Source organism: Rhinopithecus roxellana, chromosome 10 (genome assembly GCF_007565055.1).
Source record: "Rhinopithecus roxellana isolate Shanxi Qingling chromosome 10, ASM756505v1, whole genome shotgun sequence".
Lineage (NCBI taxonomy): Eukaryota > Metazoa > Chordata > Mammalia > Primates > Cercopithecidae > Rhinopithecus > Rhinopithecus roxellana.
Window position 1 is genome coordinate 86,088,103 of NC_044558.1, and position 16,393 is coordinate 86,104,495.

The 16,393-nt window shown below is 45.0% G+C and overlaps 1 protein-coding gene, 1 long non-coding RNA gene and 1 pseudogene across 3 annotated transcripts in view; 2 read left to right on the plus strand and 1 right to left on the minus strand.

Annotated features, from left to right (window-relative positions):
• TMEM233 (transmembrane protein 233) overlaps window positions 1-15,445 on the minus strand; it is a 48,351-nt gene extending 32,906 nt beyond the window's left edge. Inside the window, exon 1 of the mRNA XM_010368273.2 lies at window positions 14,933-15,445. Coding sequence (XP_010366575.1) covers window positions 14,933-15,118 — 186 coding nt within the window. The 5' untranslated portion in view covers window positions 15,119-15,445. The remainder of the gene's footprint in view (window positions 1-14,932) is intronic.
• LOC104666239 lies at window positions 1,139-2,502 on the plus strand (annotated as a pseudogene). The gene is made up of 2 exons (XR_748528.2): window positions 1,139-1,161; window positions 1,202-2,502. The product of XR_748528.2 is annotated as a voltage-dependent anion-selective channel protein 3 pseudogene (transcript).
• The window catches only part of LOC115900022, a 204,747-nt gene continuing 202,826 nt past the window's right edge, over window positions 14,473-16,393 (plus strand). The window contains exon 1 of the long non-coding RNA XR_004059706.1: window positions 14,473-14,789. This is a non-coding gene — a long non-coding RNA (uncharacterized LOC115900022). The remainder of the gene's footprint in view (window positions 14,790-16,393) is intronic.

Consider the following 16,393-nt stretch of genomic DNA (forward strand, 5'->3'; position numbering starts at 1 on the left):
CACCACCGCACTCCAGCCGGGGTGACAGAGCGAGACTCTGTCTCAAACAAAAAAAAAAAAAAAAAAAAAAAGAAAAAGAAAAAGAAAAGAATATCTATGAACAGTTTGGTTGTGAGGCTTAAATGAGATGATGGCAGTAAAGGGGCCCAGCATTATCTCACTTAGTTTTGAAAACTGTGCAGAGAGGTTGATATTAATATTCCCATTGTATAGGTGGGAAAACCTAGTCTCAGAGAAGTTAGGATAAGAGCAGAGCTGGGATTCAGACTTAAGAGTTGAGTTCAGAGCCTGGCCCAACATGATGTTTGCCTTTGAATCTGTACCCCCACCCAGTGTACATGTTGGGGGCCAAAGGAGAAACTACAAGTAAAAATGGAAAGCAGTTTTGTGAAAAACTCTGGGATACATAAACAGACCTCTAAGGTTCACAAAACAGTGAAAGAAGCAAGGGCCAGAAAATCCACAAAAAGGAGAGAAAATATTTGCAATTCACATATTTATGAAGTATTTGTGTCTAGTATATATATATGTGTGTGTGTATGTGTGTATATATACACACATACACACACACATATATATCTTAAACTCAACAATAAAAAGACAACCCACTTAAAGAGAGACAAAGTCTCTAAATGGACATTTCTTTGAAGAATACAAATTGCCAGTAAGCACAGGAAATGCTCAATATCATTAGTCACTAGAGAAATGCAAATCAAAACCTCAAAAAGATACTACTTTGCACCTACTGGGATAGCCACAATAAAAAAGATAATAACATGTGTTATTAAGGATACAGAGAAACTGGAACCCTTGTACAGGGATGGTGGGATTGCAAAATTGTGTGGGTGCTTTGGAAATGGTCTAGCAGTTCCTCAACAAGTTAAACATATCGTTATCATACCACCCAACAATTCCACTCCTAGCTCTACCCTTAAGAAAGTTGAAAACATAAGTTCACACAAAAAAGTTGTTCATGAATATTCCTAGCAGCATATTTTTAAGAGCCAAAAAATGGAATCAACCCAATGTCCATCAATGAATGAACAGAAAAACACAATATGGAATATCCATACAATAGAATATTATTCAGCCTTAAAAAGAAGGAAGTACTGGACCTTCAGCGTTGCCCGGGCGGAGTGGAGACAGGCCCTCGGGGTGGAGGTCTTTGGTTTCATAAGAGCCTGAGAGAGATTTTTCTAAGATATGTGTAACACACCAACTTACTGTGACCTAGGAAAGGCTGCTAAGGATGTCTTCAACAAAGGATATGGCTTTGGCATGGTCAAGATAGACCTGAAAACCAAGTTTTGTAGTGGAGTGGAATTTTCTACTTCTGGTCATGCTTACACTGATACAGGGAAAGCATCAGGCAACCTAGAAACCAAATATAAGGTCTGTAACTATGGACTTACCTTCACCCAAAAATGGAACACGGACAATACTCTAGGGACAGAAATCTCTTGGGAGAATAAGTTGGCTGAAGGGTTGAAACTGACTCTTGATACCATATTTGTACCGAACACAGGAAAGAAGAGTGGGAAATTGAAGGTCTCCTATAAACGGGATTGTTTTAGTGTTGGCAGTAATGTTGATATAGATTTTTCTGGACCAACCATCTATGGCTGGGCTGTGTTGGCTTTCGAAGGGTGGCTTGCTGGCTATCAGATGAGTTTTGACACAGCCAAATCCAAACTGTCACAGAATAATTTCGCCCTGGGTTACAAGGCTGCGGACTTCCAGCTGCACACACATGTGAACGATGGCACTGAGTTCGGAGGTTCTATCTACCAGAAGGTTAATGAGAAGATTGAAACATCCATAAACCTTGCTTGGACGGCTGGGAGTAACAACACCCGTTTTGGCATTGCTGCTAAGTACAAGCTGGATTGTAGAACTTCTCTCTCTGCTAAAGTAAATAATGCCAGCCTGATTGGACTGGGTTATACTCAGACCCTTCGACCAGGAGTCAAATTGACTTTATCAGCTTTAATCGATGGGAAGAACTTCAGTGCAGGAGGTCACAAGGTTGGCTTGGGATTTGAACTGGAAGCTTAATGTGGTTTGAGGAAAGCATCAGATTTGTCCCTGGAAGTGAAGAGAAATGAACCCACTGTGTTTTGGCCTTAAAATTCTTCTGTGAATTTCAAAAGTGTGAACTTTTTATTCTTCCAAAGAATTGTAATCCTCCCCACACTGAAGTCTAGGGGTTGCGAATCCCTCCTGAGGGAGGCGCTTGAAGGCATGCCTGGAAGTTGTCATGTTTGTGCCACATTTCAGTTCAGTTCTGCAGTGTTATTAAATGTGTTCCTCAGCGACAGTGTAGTGTCATGTTAGAGGAGACGATCTGACCCTCCAGTTTGTACATCACGTCCTGCATGTCCCACACCATTTTTTCATGACATTGTAATATATTGGTCTCTGTGCTATAGTGGAATCTTTGGTTTTGCATCAGAGTAAAATAAAATAAACCCATCACATTTGGAACATAAAAAAAAAAAAAAAGAAGGAAGTACTGATTAATGCTACAACATGGATGAACCCTGAAAACATGATGCTAAGTGAAAGAGGACATATATGAAAGATCACATATTGTATGATTCCATTTATAAGAAATATCCAGAATAAGTAAATCTGTAGAGATAGACAGTAGATTAGAGATTGTCAGGGGTTGTGGGGATGAGTAGTGACTGCTAATGGGCTGTATTAGTCCATTCTCATGCTGTTATAAAGAAATATCTGAGGGTGGGTACTTTATAATAAAAGAGATTTAATTGACTCACAGCTCCACATGGCTGGGGAAGCCTCAGGAAACTTACAATCATGGTGGAAAGCACCTCTTCACAGGACAGCAGGAGAGAGAATAAGTGCCAAGTGAATTGGGGAAGAGCCCCTCATAAAACCATCGTATGTCGTGAGAACTCACTATGATGAAAACAGCATGGGGGAAACCACCCCTATGATTCAATTACCTCCCACCAGGTCCCTCCCATGACAGGTGGGGCTTATGGAAACTGCAATTCAAGATGAGATTTGGGTGAGCACACAGCTAAACCATAACATTCCACCCACGGTCCCTCACAAATTTCATGTCCTCATATTTCAAGACACAAAAATCATGCACTTTCAACAACAGTCACCTGAAGTCTTAACTCATCCAGCATTAACCCCAAAGTCCAGATCCAAAGTTTCATCAAAGACAAGGCAAGTCCCTTCTGCCTATGAGCCTGTAAAATCAAAAGCAAGTAAGTCTCTTCCTAGATACAATGGGAGTACAGGCGTTGAGTAAATACACCCATTCTAAATGGGAGAAATTGACCAAAACAAAGGATGCAAGTCCAAAATCCAATAGGGCAGTCATTAAATCTTAAAGTTTCAAAATAATCTCCTTTGACTCCATGTCTCACATCCAGGTCATACTGATGCAAGAGGTGGGCTCCCATGGCCTTGGGCAGCTCTGCCTGTGTGGCTTTGCAGGGTATAGACCCCGCCCTGGCTGCTTCCATGGCTGGTGTTGAGTGTTGTGGGTTGCACCAGGTGCATGGTGCAAGCTATTGGAGGATCTACCATTCTGGGGTCTGGAGGACAGTGGCCCTCTTCTCATAGCTCCACTAGGCAGTGCCCCAGTGGGGACTCTGTGTGAGGCTCTGATCTCACATTTCCCTTCCACACTGCCCTAGCAGAAATTCTTTTTGAGGGCTCCACTCCTGCAGCAAACTTCTGCCTGGACATCCAGGCATTTCCATACATCCTCTGAAATCTAGGCAGAAGTGAGTTTTCTCCCTTTCTCTGTCTCTGTCTCTGTTTCTTTCTTTCCCAGTGACCCCTCTTTATACTCCCCTCCATCTGCAGACTTACATAAATTTCTGAACATAGTCTGATTTTTTTTTTCCAGGTGCAAGAAACTCTTTTTATATAGACCAATATTGTTTTAAATTCCAAACTCCTAGATAGCAGGCTCCCATCAAAATAGCTTGATGTATGTGGGCACTTAGCAAATATTTTTAGGAATAACGGCCGGGCGCGGTGGCTCAAGCCTGTAATCCCAGCACTTTGGGAGGCCGAGACTGGTGGATCATGAGGTCAGGTGATCGAGACCATCCTGGCTAACACGGTGAAACCCCGTCTCTACTAAAAAATACAAAAAACTAGCCGGGTGAGGTGGCCGGCACCTGTAGTCCCAGCTACTCGTGAGGCTGAGGCAGGAGAATGGTGTGAACCCGGGAGGTGGAGCTTGCAGTGAGCCGAGATCTGGCCACCGCACTCCAGCCTGGGCGACAGAGCGAGACTCCGTCTCAAAAAAAAAAAAAAAAAAAAAAAGGAATAACATCTGAGTTTTTGGATGACTTTGGGATTTCTAGTTTGGATTTTGCTTGCTCCTGTTTCTACACCTGAAAGTCATGCTGGGAATTCTGAGACTGGGCTTCCAGACTACAAGGTGCATTTTCTCTTCAGCACCGTTGATTCATTCATGCTTGTCTCTCTTCTTCTTGGGCTTTGGGCTTTTTCACTCCATAAATATTTTCAGGACAAGTGAGAATTGTCCTTTTGGCTGTCTATCATTAGAGCCAAAAGCTACAGAGGAATTCTGACAGGCTTGATTGAGAGTATTGTATGATACTTCTTATATTGATGGGGGTAAATCTGTTAAAAGAGAAAGCTTCTAGAACAATCAAAGCTGTTTTCTATCAAAGAGTAAGGCAGGGCCAGACGTGGTGGCTCACGCCTCTAATCCCAGCACTTCAGGAGGCTGAGGGGGGTAGATCCCTTGAGCACAGGAGTTCAAGATCAACCTGGGCAAATGGTGAACCATCTATACAATAAATACAAAAAAGTTTAGCTGGGCATGGTGGTGTGTGCCTATAGTCCCAGCTGCCTGGGAGGCTGAACTGGGAGGATCAACTGAGCCTGGGGAAGTCAAGGCTGCAGTGACCTGTGGTTGTACCACTGCACTCCAGCCTGTGCAATAGAGTGAGACTCTGTCCAAAAAAAAAAAAAAAAGGAAAGGCATAGCTGTCTGATTATAATGCTTCATGGGTGTAAGGACTGTCATGTTTGATTTTGTTGGAGAGGCTTATCATATTTCTGAGCCTCAGTTTTCTTAAGGATAAATAAGGAGGACAGCTTTCTTATGTCCCTTGCTGAGATTTTTGCAACGAACAAGTGAAATTGTGTCAATATGAAATGCTTTAAAAAGTAAAGACAAATGTATAAATGTTACAATAATAATAACAATAGAAATACTAAACTACTATAAAAATTACCCACAGCAAAGAACAAAGAAAGTTATCAAAGAGGAGTAAAATAGAGAAAGTCTCCTTTAGTTTGGGGAATAGAAGATATGATACAAAGGGTAAAGGAAACAAAGACAAGTTCCTGAATTTCACCTGCAGCAAAAAAAAGAGTGAGGGAGGAAGGAAATTAGCAAAAGTTTGGCTAGGGAGACTCATTAAAAACAGCCAACTTAGCCAAGCATGGTGGCTCATGCCTGTAATCTCAGCACTTTGGAGGCTGAGGCAGGAAGATCACTTGAGACCAGGAGTTTGAGACCAGCTTGGACAACACAGGGAGACTCTGTTTCTACAAAAAAAATTTAAAAATTAGCCAGGCTTAGTGGCTCATGTCTGTCATTCCAGCACTTTGGAGACTGAAGTGTGAGGATCGCTTGAGTCAGGATATTGAGGCTGCAGTGAGCCATGATTGCACCATTGCACTCCAGTCTGGGTGACAGAGTAAGATCCTGCCTCAAAAACAAAAACAAAACAGAAAAACAACAAAAACAAACCAAACCCAAAAACACCCAAGTTGGAAGAAAGGGGGAGAGGTGGGTCTACAACGCAAGAATGTTAAGGATGGATACCATGCAATCTTCCCATGAAAACCTCAGCTGTACTCATCAACGTGAGAACCAAGGTATTATGAAGAACAGTATTTCCCAAAATGTATGCTGTGGCATATTAGCCTTGTGATCCAAGAATCTGGGAAAATGCTTAGTAAATGCCCTATACTATATTATTCCATTAAAGAGCCATAATGCACAGTGGTTTGCCAAAGGCTCCAAAAAACTCCAAAGGAAAGAAAAGACTTAACTTTTGCTCAACTCAGCATTTGGTTTCTCAATTTAATCCTCTCCTGCACCTGTACCTTTTTTGGTAAAATTTGTTATCACCAGACACAACCAGTTTTCTGAGAAGCAGCATTTTGGAAAGTCTGGCTTAATTCTTGAACGTGCAGACCTGGACATTCTCAGGTATGTTCAGGCTCACATTTCTGGACGAGGGGCTTTGAGCTGAAGAGTGTCCTGCCCTGAACTAACAAGCTGAGAATAAAGACAAATTTCCAAACGTGGACCCACTGGTCTGCAATGTGAGCATATTGGTGAGCTCTGGAGCAGCCAGGAAAATTATCCTTGGGAACCTAGCCTTGGCCAACCTCTCAGTGACCCTTGGCATTTGCCTGAGTCTCCTGGATATTTTCCAAAGAAGGTTTTGGCAGGAATGCAGAACACAGTTGGGGAAGGGAAGCAAACCCTCAGAGATAAAGGTAGGAGCAGACTTTGGCCTGTGTAGTCATTAATTCATTAATTGATTTATTCATTCATCAAATGTTTGTTACATGTGGACTTCATGCTTGACATTGTGCTAGGTGCTGGGGCTAACAGTATAATCTTAAGGGGCTCACATACACAAATCAATGCAAGGAAGTAAAGATGACCCAAGAGGAAATCTGTTCAGAGTACAGAGGGCACAACCTTGAGTGAAAGAGAGGAGGCAATCAAAAAAGGCTTCATGGAGCTTTGCAGTGATTTTCTAGCTGAGCCTTGAAAGAGGAGTGGAGTCTGCATTTTAACAAGATCCTTAGGTGATTAAAGTTCTAGGATGTGAGTCCTACCTGGGCTCCCCTTGATGATTATTTGAAGGTATTCTTCAAAGTCATCATTGACATTCACACATAAGCCAGAAATAGTTTTCTTACTAATTAATGAGAAGCTCTACCTCAACCATAGCCTTTTGGCCAACTCATTTAATAGCTGCTATCTTGTTCTCTTATCTGCCACTCATCTGGGCAGATAATGACTTAGGAGTCATTAGGAGTCGGATAATGACTTGGGAGGAGAACTCAGAAGTTCTATCTGAATTTCTTTTTTTTTTTTTTTACTTTTTTTGTTTGTTTGTTTTGAGACGGGGTCTCATTCTGCTGCCCAGGCTAGAGTGCAGTGGCATGATCTCGGCTCCCTGCGATCTCCACCTCCTGGGCTCAAGTGATTTTCCTGCCTCTGGCTTTTGGGTAGCTTGGACTACAGGCACTCACTACTGTGCCCAGCTATTTTTCTTTTCTTTTCTTTTCTTTTTTTTTTGTAGAGACAAGATTTTATCATGTTGCCCAGGCTTGTCTCAAGCTTCTGAGCTCAGGTGGTCCACTCACCTCAGCCTCCTAAAGTGCTAGGATTACAGGCGCAAACGACAATGCCTGGCCCTCTTTTTACTTTTTATTATGGAAAGTTTTAAATGTATACACAACTTGATGGGGTAATATAATAAATCCCCATGTTCCCATAACCCAGCTTCCACTGTCATGCATTAGTGGCCAATCTTGTTATATCTCTATCCCCACATATTATGTTACAACAAACCCAGCCTTTACAGCATTTCATCAGTAAATTTAAATGGCTCTTAAATTGTATTTTTTAGAATTAGGAGCACACAGATTCACATCTTGAAATAGACATAGTCTGTACCACCAATGATCTGAAAGGACTCTTAAAAACAGTTTAAATTCTAGATTCCCAAATACCAAATGTCAGTGGCTACCAAAAGGCAAAACTTATGAAAGTAACTGATGAGGCAGGGCTGCTGGGGAAATGTGCATATTTGCAAAATCTATGGGTATCTGGAATGCGACCTTCCCATGATGACACACTTCGGACAGGGTCTTCATCATCTGGAACTATCTGAATGCTCTTCAGAGCTCCAAGCAAGAAATTCACAAGAAATAAGTCACAGGGGTCTGTAATTTTAATACCCCATTTCTCATGTGACAATCTCAGCTGTGGAAAGAGCCAGAGAACATTGGGAGAAGTGACAGGGGGACAGCCAATGAATCAGCATTTGGTGCTCCAACTAGTGGGCAGTGTCAAGCCCTCTGGATCAGTTGCCTGCACCAAGACCTGTTATTTCCAAGTTCACAGACACACACGATCTTCCCCCTACACCTAGCTGAAGTTCACCTGAAGCAGTTTTGACGGGCAAACAGCCAAAACTATATTTCAAGCTCTGGTGGAGCTTGGGTCAGATGGAAAATACACGTGGTTTGGTTTGTTTTTCATCCTGTGAGTATTTACTGACCACTGACCTTATCATCCACAGCAGCTATGGTCAGACTTGGGGCATGGCTGTGACTTACAGTGCCGGCCCACAACCAGATAATGGGTTGTGACAAAGCCTTCAGACCAACCATCCATTATCAGCTGCATCTTCTGTGGGTGTGAGAGACTGGTTGCCTTGTTTTCAGGAGCATTTCTCTGTCTCTTTTCTGTGTCCAATCCCTTTTCTGCATCCCATGTCTTTTTTCTTGACTTACTCCCATCTTTTTGGGAGGCACATTCGCCCATGACTTTCTGAGAAAAGATGTACGCCAGATAATTTATTTGAGACCTTAAATGTCTGGAAAAGTCTTTATTCTTCTCTCTCCCTTGAATGATTATTTAGATGGGTCTAGAATTGAAGTTGTGAATAATTTTGTTTTAGGATTTTTGAAGTCATCTTTTCACTATTGTTTAGCCTTCAGCATTCCTGATAAGAATTCTGAAACCGTTATTAATCCATATGAGCTTGTTAATGGATGGGTGGATGGCATCCTCTCTCTGGAGGACTCCTAAAGATTTTTTCTTTTGGACTGGTCACATCCTTGGAGAGAAATTCTCCAATTTCTGTCCAGGAAACCAAGCTGGGGAAGAAGCTTCCTTGTTCAACATTGCAGCTTTCCATGAATCTCATTTTCAGCTTGGCACCTAAACTCTTATCTCAGCTGTGCCTGGTGTCTAGAGTCATTCTGTTTAATCTTACCACAGAGAAAATCTCTAATCTTCTGATATGGTGAGGAAGTGAGGGCCTGGCTGTGTGGGGTGGTAGGCGATCTCTGGCAGTTCCACGACTTCATAAACAGACTTTCAAAGATTTTTCCCTACCCTTTATTCCTAACATCAAAGGCAGTGTCTTCGGCTAGTACCTCCAATTTCTGAGCTTTCCTGGAGCTTTGCAGAGAAAAATGACTTTCTTCTTGTTGGCTACTATTTGTGCAGGATTTAGATTTCAGTGTCACCTACTATGTAAAATTAGTTGATGTCCAACCAGGTATTTTCCATCGTCTAAGATTTTGTCACCACACTCATTTCTTCTTCTGTTTTCCTAATTTGTCCTTGAGTGTTTATATCATTTTAAATTCATTTACTACCATTTTTTAAAAAAAATTCTGGGCACATATAGGTGTATACGTTTATGGGGTACATGAGATGTTTTGATACAGGCCTGCAATGTGAAATAAGCACATCATGGAGAATGGGGTGTCCATCCCCTCAAGCATTTATCCTTTACATTACAGACAATGCAATTACACCCTTTAAGTTATTTAGAAATGCACAATCAAGTTATTATTGACTGTAGTCACCCTATTGTGCTACCAAATAGCACTTACTATCATTTTAAGTGGTCTTAGAAGGGGTGGGAGCAAAACAGGTATGTTCAATATTTCATGATTAACCAAAAGTCCTCTTTGCTTATTTGTATGTGTTTCAGTTTGGCATTAATATTTACCTTTATGCTGCAACAAATTTCTATTCCAGTGACATGTCTACTATTGGTCATTGTTTTTATTCTTATCAAATTTTCTAGTCTCAATAAAAACAGAAAAACTGGAAAAGGTAATGGCTTGTATCTCTAGAACAGACATATCTTCCATCATCATCACCATCATCAACATCAATACTTATTGAATTCTAGCTGTGTTCTAAGCAGTGACCTGAAAACTTTTAACTTCTATTATCTAATCTCCACAATTGCATTTGGGCAAATACTATCACAACCCCCATTTTACAAGGTGGAAAAACCAAGCTTCAGAAAGATGGAGGCACTTGCATAAAATCATAAGCACGTCAAAGAAAAGGATTTGAACCTTAATGGTTGGTCTCTAGACAGTTTCTCTAGACAGGGATGTGTGTAAGACATCTCAGGCAATGGTGTGCTTGGGAATCTCGACTAGGGGTTGCACCATTCCCCATGAAGGCATTTAGAAATGTGGGAGCATCTGTGGTGGTCTCAATGATTTTGGGGTGCTACTGGCATTTGGTGGAAAGACTCAAAGTACTACTGTCCTGCCATGCTATGAATTGTCCCCCAATGAAGAATGGGCAAATCCCCACACACCTGTTGGTAGGTGTGAGAGAGAAGTGCTAATGAAAAGCTTAGAAGCCACCCGGTTAAAAGTCATTGGTTATTTTGTATCCATGATTAGAGTGACCAATTGGTTCAGTTTTGCAAATGATTCATCATGACGTCATCAAGAATTGAGGGTTGGCACAAACTCGTCTTCTGAGTAAGATAGCAAATTCCAGCTACAAAACCAATAGACAGTGAACTAACCCTAAATTTGCCAACACTCTTGCAGCTTGCCTAGAGCCCTACTTCTTTGAGATCCAGGAGGGCAGAGACCTTTCTGATCTTATTTGCCACTTGATAGAGATAAAGGAATAGCTGGAATAGAGCCTGGCACATAATAGATGCTCAATAAGTATGTGTTGAATAACAAACAAATATTCTTTCTCCAGGGTTGAGGGCCACATTAGGAAATTGTGGGGTTCTTTTACAGGGAATAAACAGATAGCCAGGGATGGGTGGGATCATGATGAATGAGGCCTGAAAGCCAGCTTGTGCTCCTCACCAAGCTATGTGCCCTGGTGGAGGGCTGTGTCTGCATGGAGAAAATGTGCCATATTCAAATTCACACAAAGATGCAATATGAGCTACCAGGAACCCAGTCTAGGGGGAAATTCTTGAGATATGCGTCCCTCAAATTGAGGTTAAGTATGCTTTCAACAAATAGACTTTCAATACATAGAGGAAGCAACACTTCTGTGTCCCTGACGATGCTTGACCTAACGTTAACACCCAATACAACAAGACATGTTGGACTAGAGTTCATCTGCAGTGTGCCACTTCCTAACCCCCAGGACCCCAGGACTTCCCTAGAGCTACATGGGGTGGTAGAAAGAACACAGAAATCCACCACTTGAAGAACACACTTCTTGAATGTGTATTTTTCTAAAGTAGTTTGCTTTGCCAGCACCTACTCTAATTTGGTGATTTTATAGAAAGCTTCTCAGGATTGGTTTAATAAATATTTAAGTATTGATTGTTTTGAGATCGTTGGCTCTTTTTTACCATTCTGGAAACTAATTATTTTGAGCCTTGCCAATATGTTCCACACATCCATGTTTATATCAATTTGCGTCATCCTACAGTGCTTCTTCACTGGGATGGTCTTGGTATTGCAAATGTGTCCATTCTTCACTGGGAGACAGCCCCTAGCATGGCAGACATTAGTACTTTGGCTCTTTCCACCAAATGCCAGTAACACCCCAAATCATTGAGAGCACCACAAATCATAAATTACAGAGAAGTGCGAGTTGAAAATAGCCAGGACTGAACATCACAAGAGACCCTAGGGGAAGCAAACTCCTGGCAGAATTGGTCTCCCACCTTCCTACTGCATATCATTCCTCTTCCTCTTTGTCCTTTGTCCTTTGGAGTCCTTGTGATGAAACTGATGAAGCCCAGAGCTGCACTATATCAATGGGAAAACACTTCCAGTACCTTAGAGAAAGTGTAACAGGAAGGGTGTAGGACACACAGTTTAGAATTTGTTTTTCATATGTAACATGATATCTCCAAGTTCCAAATCCATACATCTGTCTGACAATTATTGCATGTACCTAGCATAGTGCTAACAGCTAGAATGCTTTGTTTTGTTTCATCCTTACAACAGTTTTGCTCATCTTAAAACAGCTTTCACATTCCCATTTCATAGATGAAGAAACCAAGGGTTTAAAAAGGTACAAAACCTGGCCGGGCGCAGTGGCTCACCCACGTAATCCCAGCACTCTGGGAGGCCGAGGCGGGAGGATCACTTGAGGTCAGGAGTTTGAGATCAGCCTGGGCAACACGGTGAAACCCCATCTCTACCAAAAATACAAAAATTAGTCGGGCGTAGTGGCCTGCGTCTGTAATCCCAGTTGGTTGGTGTGGCTGGGGTAGGAGGATCGCTTGAACCCAGGAGGCGGAGGTTGCAGTGAGCCAAGATTGTGCCACTGCACTCACTCCAGCCTGGGTGACAGAGCGAGACTCCGTCTCAAATAAATAAATAAATAAATAAATAAATAAATAAAAAAGATACAAACTTGTCCATAGTAAACTGTCTCCAGGGTCTGTTCTGGCAACAGAATAGTCTCCTATAAAACTGAAAAAGGCTTGGGGGAGGGAATGGGGAAGAGGGGATTAGAAAACGAAGTTTCAATTCAAAGCATGTGCAAACCTCTTCTCCCAGGGCATACCAAGCAGCATCATTAATATCTGACCTGTCACTACCAGCTGGAGTGCCAGCTCATTTCAGACCAATGAGGGAAAAAGGCTTTGCACGCAGTTTTCTAAGTGGCACTAGGAAAGGGGTGAATTGGCTGCTTCATTAATAAACCAGGATAGAATGTGGGCACCAGTGCCAGCCAGACAGTCTGCTGCTGCCTGGAGAATTTGGCTGCAGCATCGTTTCCAGACTCTCGGCAAAAAGAGTCAAGACCGGATATATGGGGATACGAAGGAAGGGAGGAAATTGGCTGGTTGGTCTGAAGGAACCGGATGCGACGGCTTCCGGGCCTCCAGGATGGGAAAAAAAGGTTAATGATTCATCCACACCATTCATTCATGCATGCGTTCATGTCATAATACTTATTAAGCATCTACCACGTGCCAGATTTTCTTCTAGATGCTGAAGATACAGGAACCGACAAATATTCCTGACCTCATAGAGCTTATATTCTAATGAGAGGGGCAGACTGTAAACATACAAATAATTAAAATGCTATATCAGATGGAGAGAAGTAATTTGGTCAAAAGGCAGCAGAGAGGAAAGAACAGAGCTTGCGCCGGGTGGGTGGGTGGGGGTCCTGATTTTAAAGAGCAAGCACAGAAGGCCTCATGAAGTGACATTTGAGTAAAGATTTTGTGAAAATACCATGCTGGGCGCTGTTCTAAGCACTTAACAATTATTATGTCATGAATGCTCCCAACAACCCTAAGAAACATGACTGTGATTACTCCGGTTTTACAAAGAGACTGAGGTTCAGAGATGCAGTGACTTCAGAGATCACATAGCTAGAAAGTGGGAGAATTGGGATTTGAATACAGGCTTGACTGAACTTCAGCAGCTGCGCGCTTTCATGACGGTGCAGACGCCGTCCACAAACCGGTTTGGGAAAGGGCAATTTACGGCTGCAAGTGGAGCCTTGCAGGTGACCACGAAGCGAATGTGGTGCCACCACCCGTGGGCAAGTGTGGGCGGACTTGACGGGGGACGGGTGGCTCGCAATTTTCACCGCGCTGAATGAGGGCTCTGCGTCTGTGGCCGGGGAGTTCAGTGGCCCAGCTGCAGGCGAGGTGGGCCGGTGGGGGAGGGGGCGCAACTGCAAGGGTTGTCCTGGGACAGTGCCGGTCCGAACCTCACCCCGCCGCCACCCCCGGGCCAGCTGCTGCAGTCAATAAGGCGAGGACCTAGCAGGCGCTCGTCGCCTTCCCAGTGGGGTTCGCTCGGGTGTTCCTGCTAGGGTTGAAGAGGGCTAGGGAGCTGAGCTCCGGAAGTGCGGACAGGAGGCCCCAGCGGCCACTCCTAGAGAGGAGGGCAGCTCGGGAGGCCTGCGCGGAGAGGGCGGGCGGAGCCGCATGTTGCGTGGAATCCCCCGGTTCATTCCCGGGAGAGCTCCGGGCGCAGGACAGAGCGGTGGAGGGGCGCCTGGGAGCCCTGGGGACAACCAAGAGAGGCGAGGTTAGGGCCAGTGCGCAACAAACAGGGAGGAACTACGACGCACTGGGTAGAAAGAGTAAGAGAGGCGCACCCACTTTGCTGGTGAGGGGGGCACACAGGGAGCCCAAGAAAGACCTCAAGAGGTAGCGGGTGTTAGGCAGCCTCGGGCGCGTTAAAAAGCGGGTGCCGGAGGGAGGCAAGGAGAGGAAGCTAGGTGTGGGAAGAAGCGAGAGGAAACTGTTGCCCGGACAGAGCGTGCCGTGCCAAAGAGTAGAAACAGGGGGTCAAGGAGAGGGCATCAGAAATCGCCTGGGGACCCCCGGGAGAGTGGCGGAAGCAGTGCCGTTGGGCGCAGCAAAGAGAGAAGGGAGCACAGGCTGAGACAGAGACAGCCCTGGCCGCTGGAGCGCAGGAGCCCCCGGCGCCGCAGGGAAAGGAACGTAGAGCCTGCGCGCTCTGGGAATGCACTAACTGCCGCCCGCTAGGGTGGCGCGCATTGGGGCTCTAGAAAAGAGGGTTGAGAAGCCCCGGGCAAGTGCCTAGGAAGGTCAGAGGAGTCAGCAAAGTCCACGAAAGAACTTCCCCGGGTTGGAGAGGAAACGCACCCTGGGAGCTGGAGAAGAGGAAAGCTAGCCTAGGGGAAGCTTCATCAGGGCTCCGAGCGCCACGAGGAGTGCAGAGGAGGTGCTGCTGATTGCGGGGAGAGCTCTGAGAGCCTGAGAAAGGTGAGGAGAATGTGCGAGGACAAAGAACTCCTAGCGCGGGCGGGGCCGTGACGAAGGGAGCCGCAGAGAGCGGAATCCCCTGCAGGGGCTCAAAGCCGCTCGGGTCTCTCCTCCCCGGCTGCCTCTGGCCCTGATTCACTCACCATGATGGAAAAGACCAAAGCCACGATGTTGATGGGGTACGCAGGGCAAAAACACGACACGATGGTGAGCCACAGGTAGTTCTTGGGCGTGGGCACGTCCTCCTCGGTCTTGTCATCTTCAGTGTTGGCCTCGGGACTGCTGTCCAAAGCCCTCTTGAAGTCCGGGCTGGGGGCGTACTGAGACATGGGCGAGGCCGGCGGTGCCGGGAGGGCGGAGGAGCGCACGGTCTGTGTGGTCTGGGTCTCTGGCCGCCGGCTCGAGGCGAGGCTCTGAAAAGCCAGCGGCTCGGGGCTCAAGGGAGACGTGACCTCACCCCTTCTGCGTCCTCTGCCAGCACTCGCCCGGGCTCAGGGACCCGGGCCAAGAGCCTCCCCACAAGGAGGAAGGGAGGGAGAAAAGGAGTGAGGGGAGGCGGGGAGGACAGAGAGAGCGTCAGCCTGAGAAACGGGACAGGCAGTCGAAGGCATCCCACTCCTTGGAGGACACACCCAGAGACCGTCGGAGGGACGCACAAACTCACACTGAAAAGTCTGGAATAAAAGGAGGCTCAGAGAAGGAGGACGCAAAGGCCCATTAAGTTCCAAATTGGCCAACCCGGGCTGAAGATGACCTGCTCATTTTTAAAAGCCACTTAATTCTAATACATTTAGATGGGATAGAACCAACCCTATCCAGTTGGCAGCAGACTCACTACTTCCTCTTGACTTCAACGTTTTACCTTAACTGTCTGGTGCCTTGACATTTGATTTGTCTCCTGTGCCTCAGACCTTGAACACTGAGCCTCAGGAATTTCTCCTCCCCCCAGCCCCCTGCCTCAGATGGGGTGGGAACCAGGTGCCCAGCTTTGGCCTCAAAGTTTTCCACATTCTACTTGGGGCTCAAGAGGCTGGAGTCCAGTATAGTCAGTCAGTGGGCACTGCCCTGTCCATGCTCATCCAGGTGCCCTCCCCAGTGTGGAAACAAGGAATTCTTTCCATTTTTCCACCTGCAGGACCCCTGGGGAGAAATGCAGGTAGATCAGGCTAGCCTAGGCAACCTAGATGGATAAGTGAGTGGGTTGGGGAGAAGAACAAGGTAACCACTTTGGGGACTAGAGCGAGAAAAGCAATTGTATCAGTGTCTAAGCTATTCATGAGAGGGCCGTGTGGACCAGAACTGAGGCTCGAATCCAGGCAGAACTGGGAAGTTGTCACTTCAGGAAAGCCTCTTCGTTTTGCTAAGCCCCTATTTCTCCATCTGAAAAGGGGGAAATAATAATAGTCCCTGCCTCATAAAGTCGTAGTGACTCTTCTATGAGATGGTACATTATCCAGGTAAATCCATGTGCTCAATAAGTATTAGCTATTATTAGCATGCTACTTCTCCTTATATTCTGAAACATAATAGTGCATTATACTGTATCCTAAACCTGATATCCCTTGCAAATATTTCACCAAAATTCCAGGTATTCTGAGCCGCAG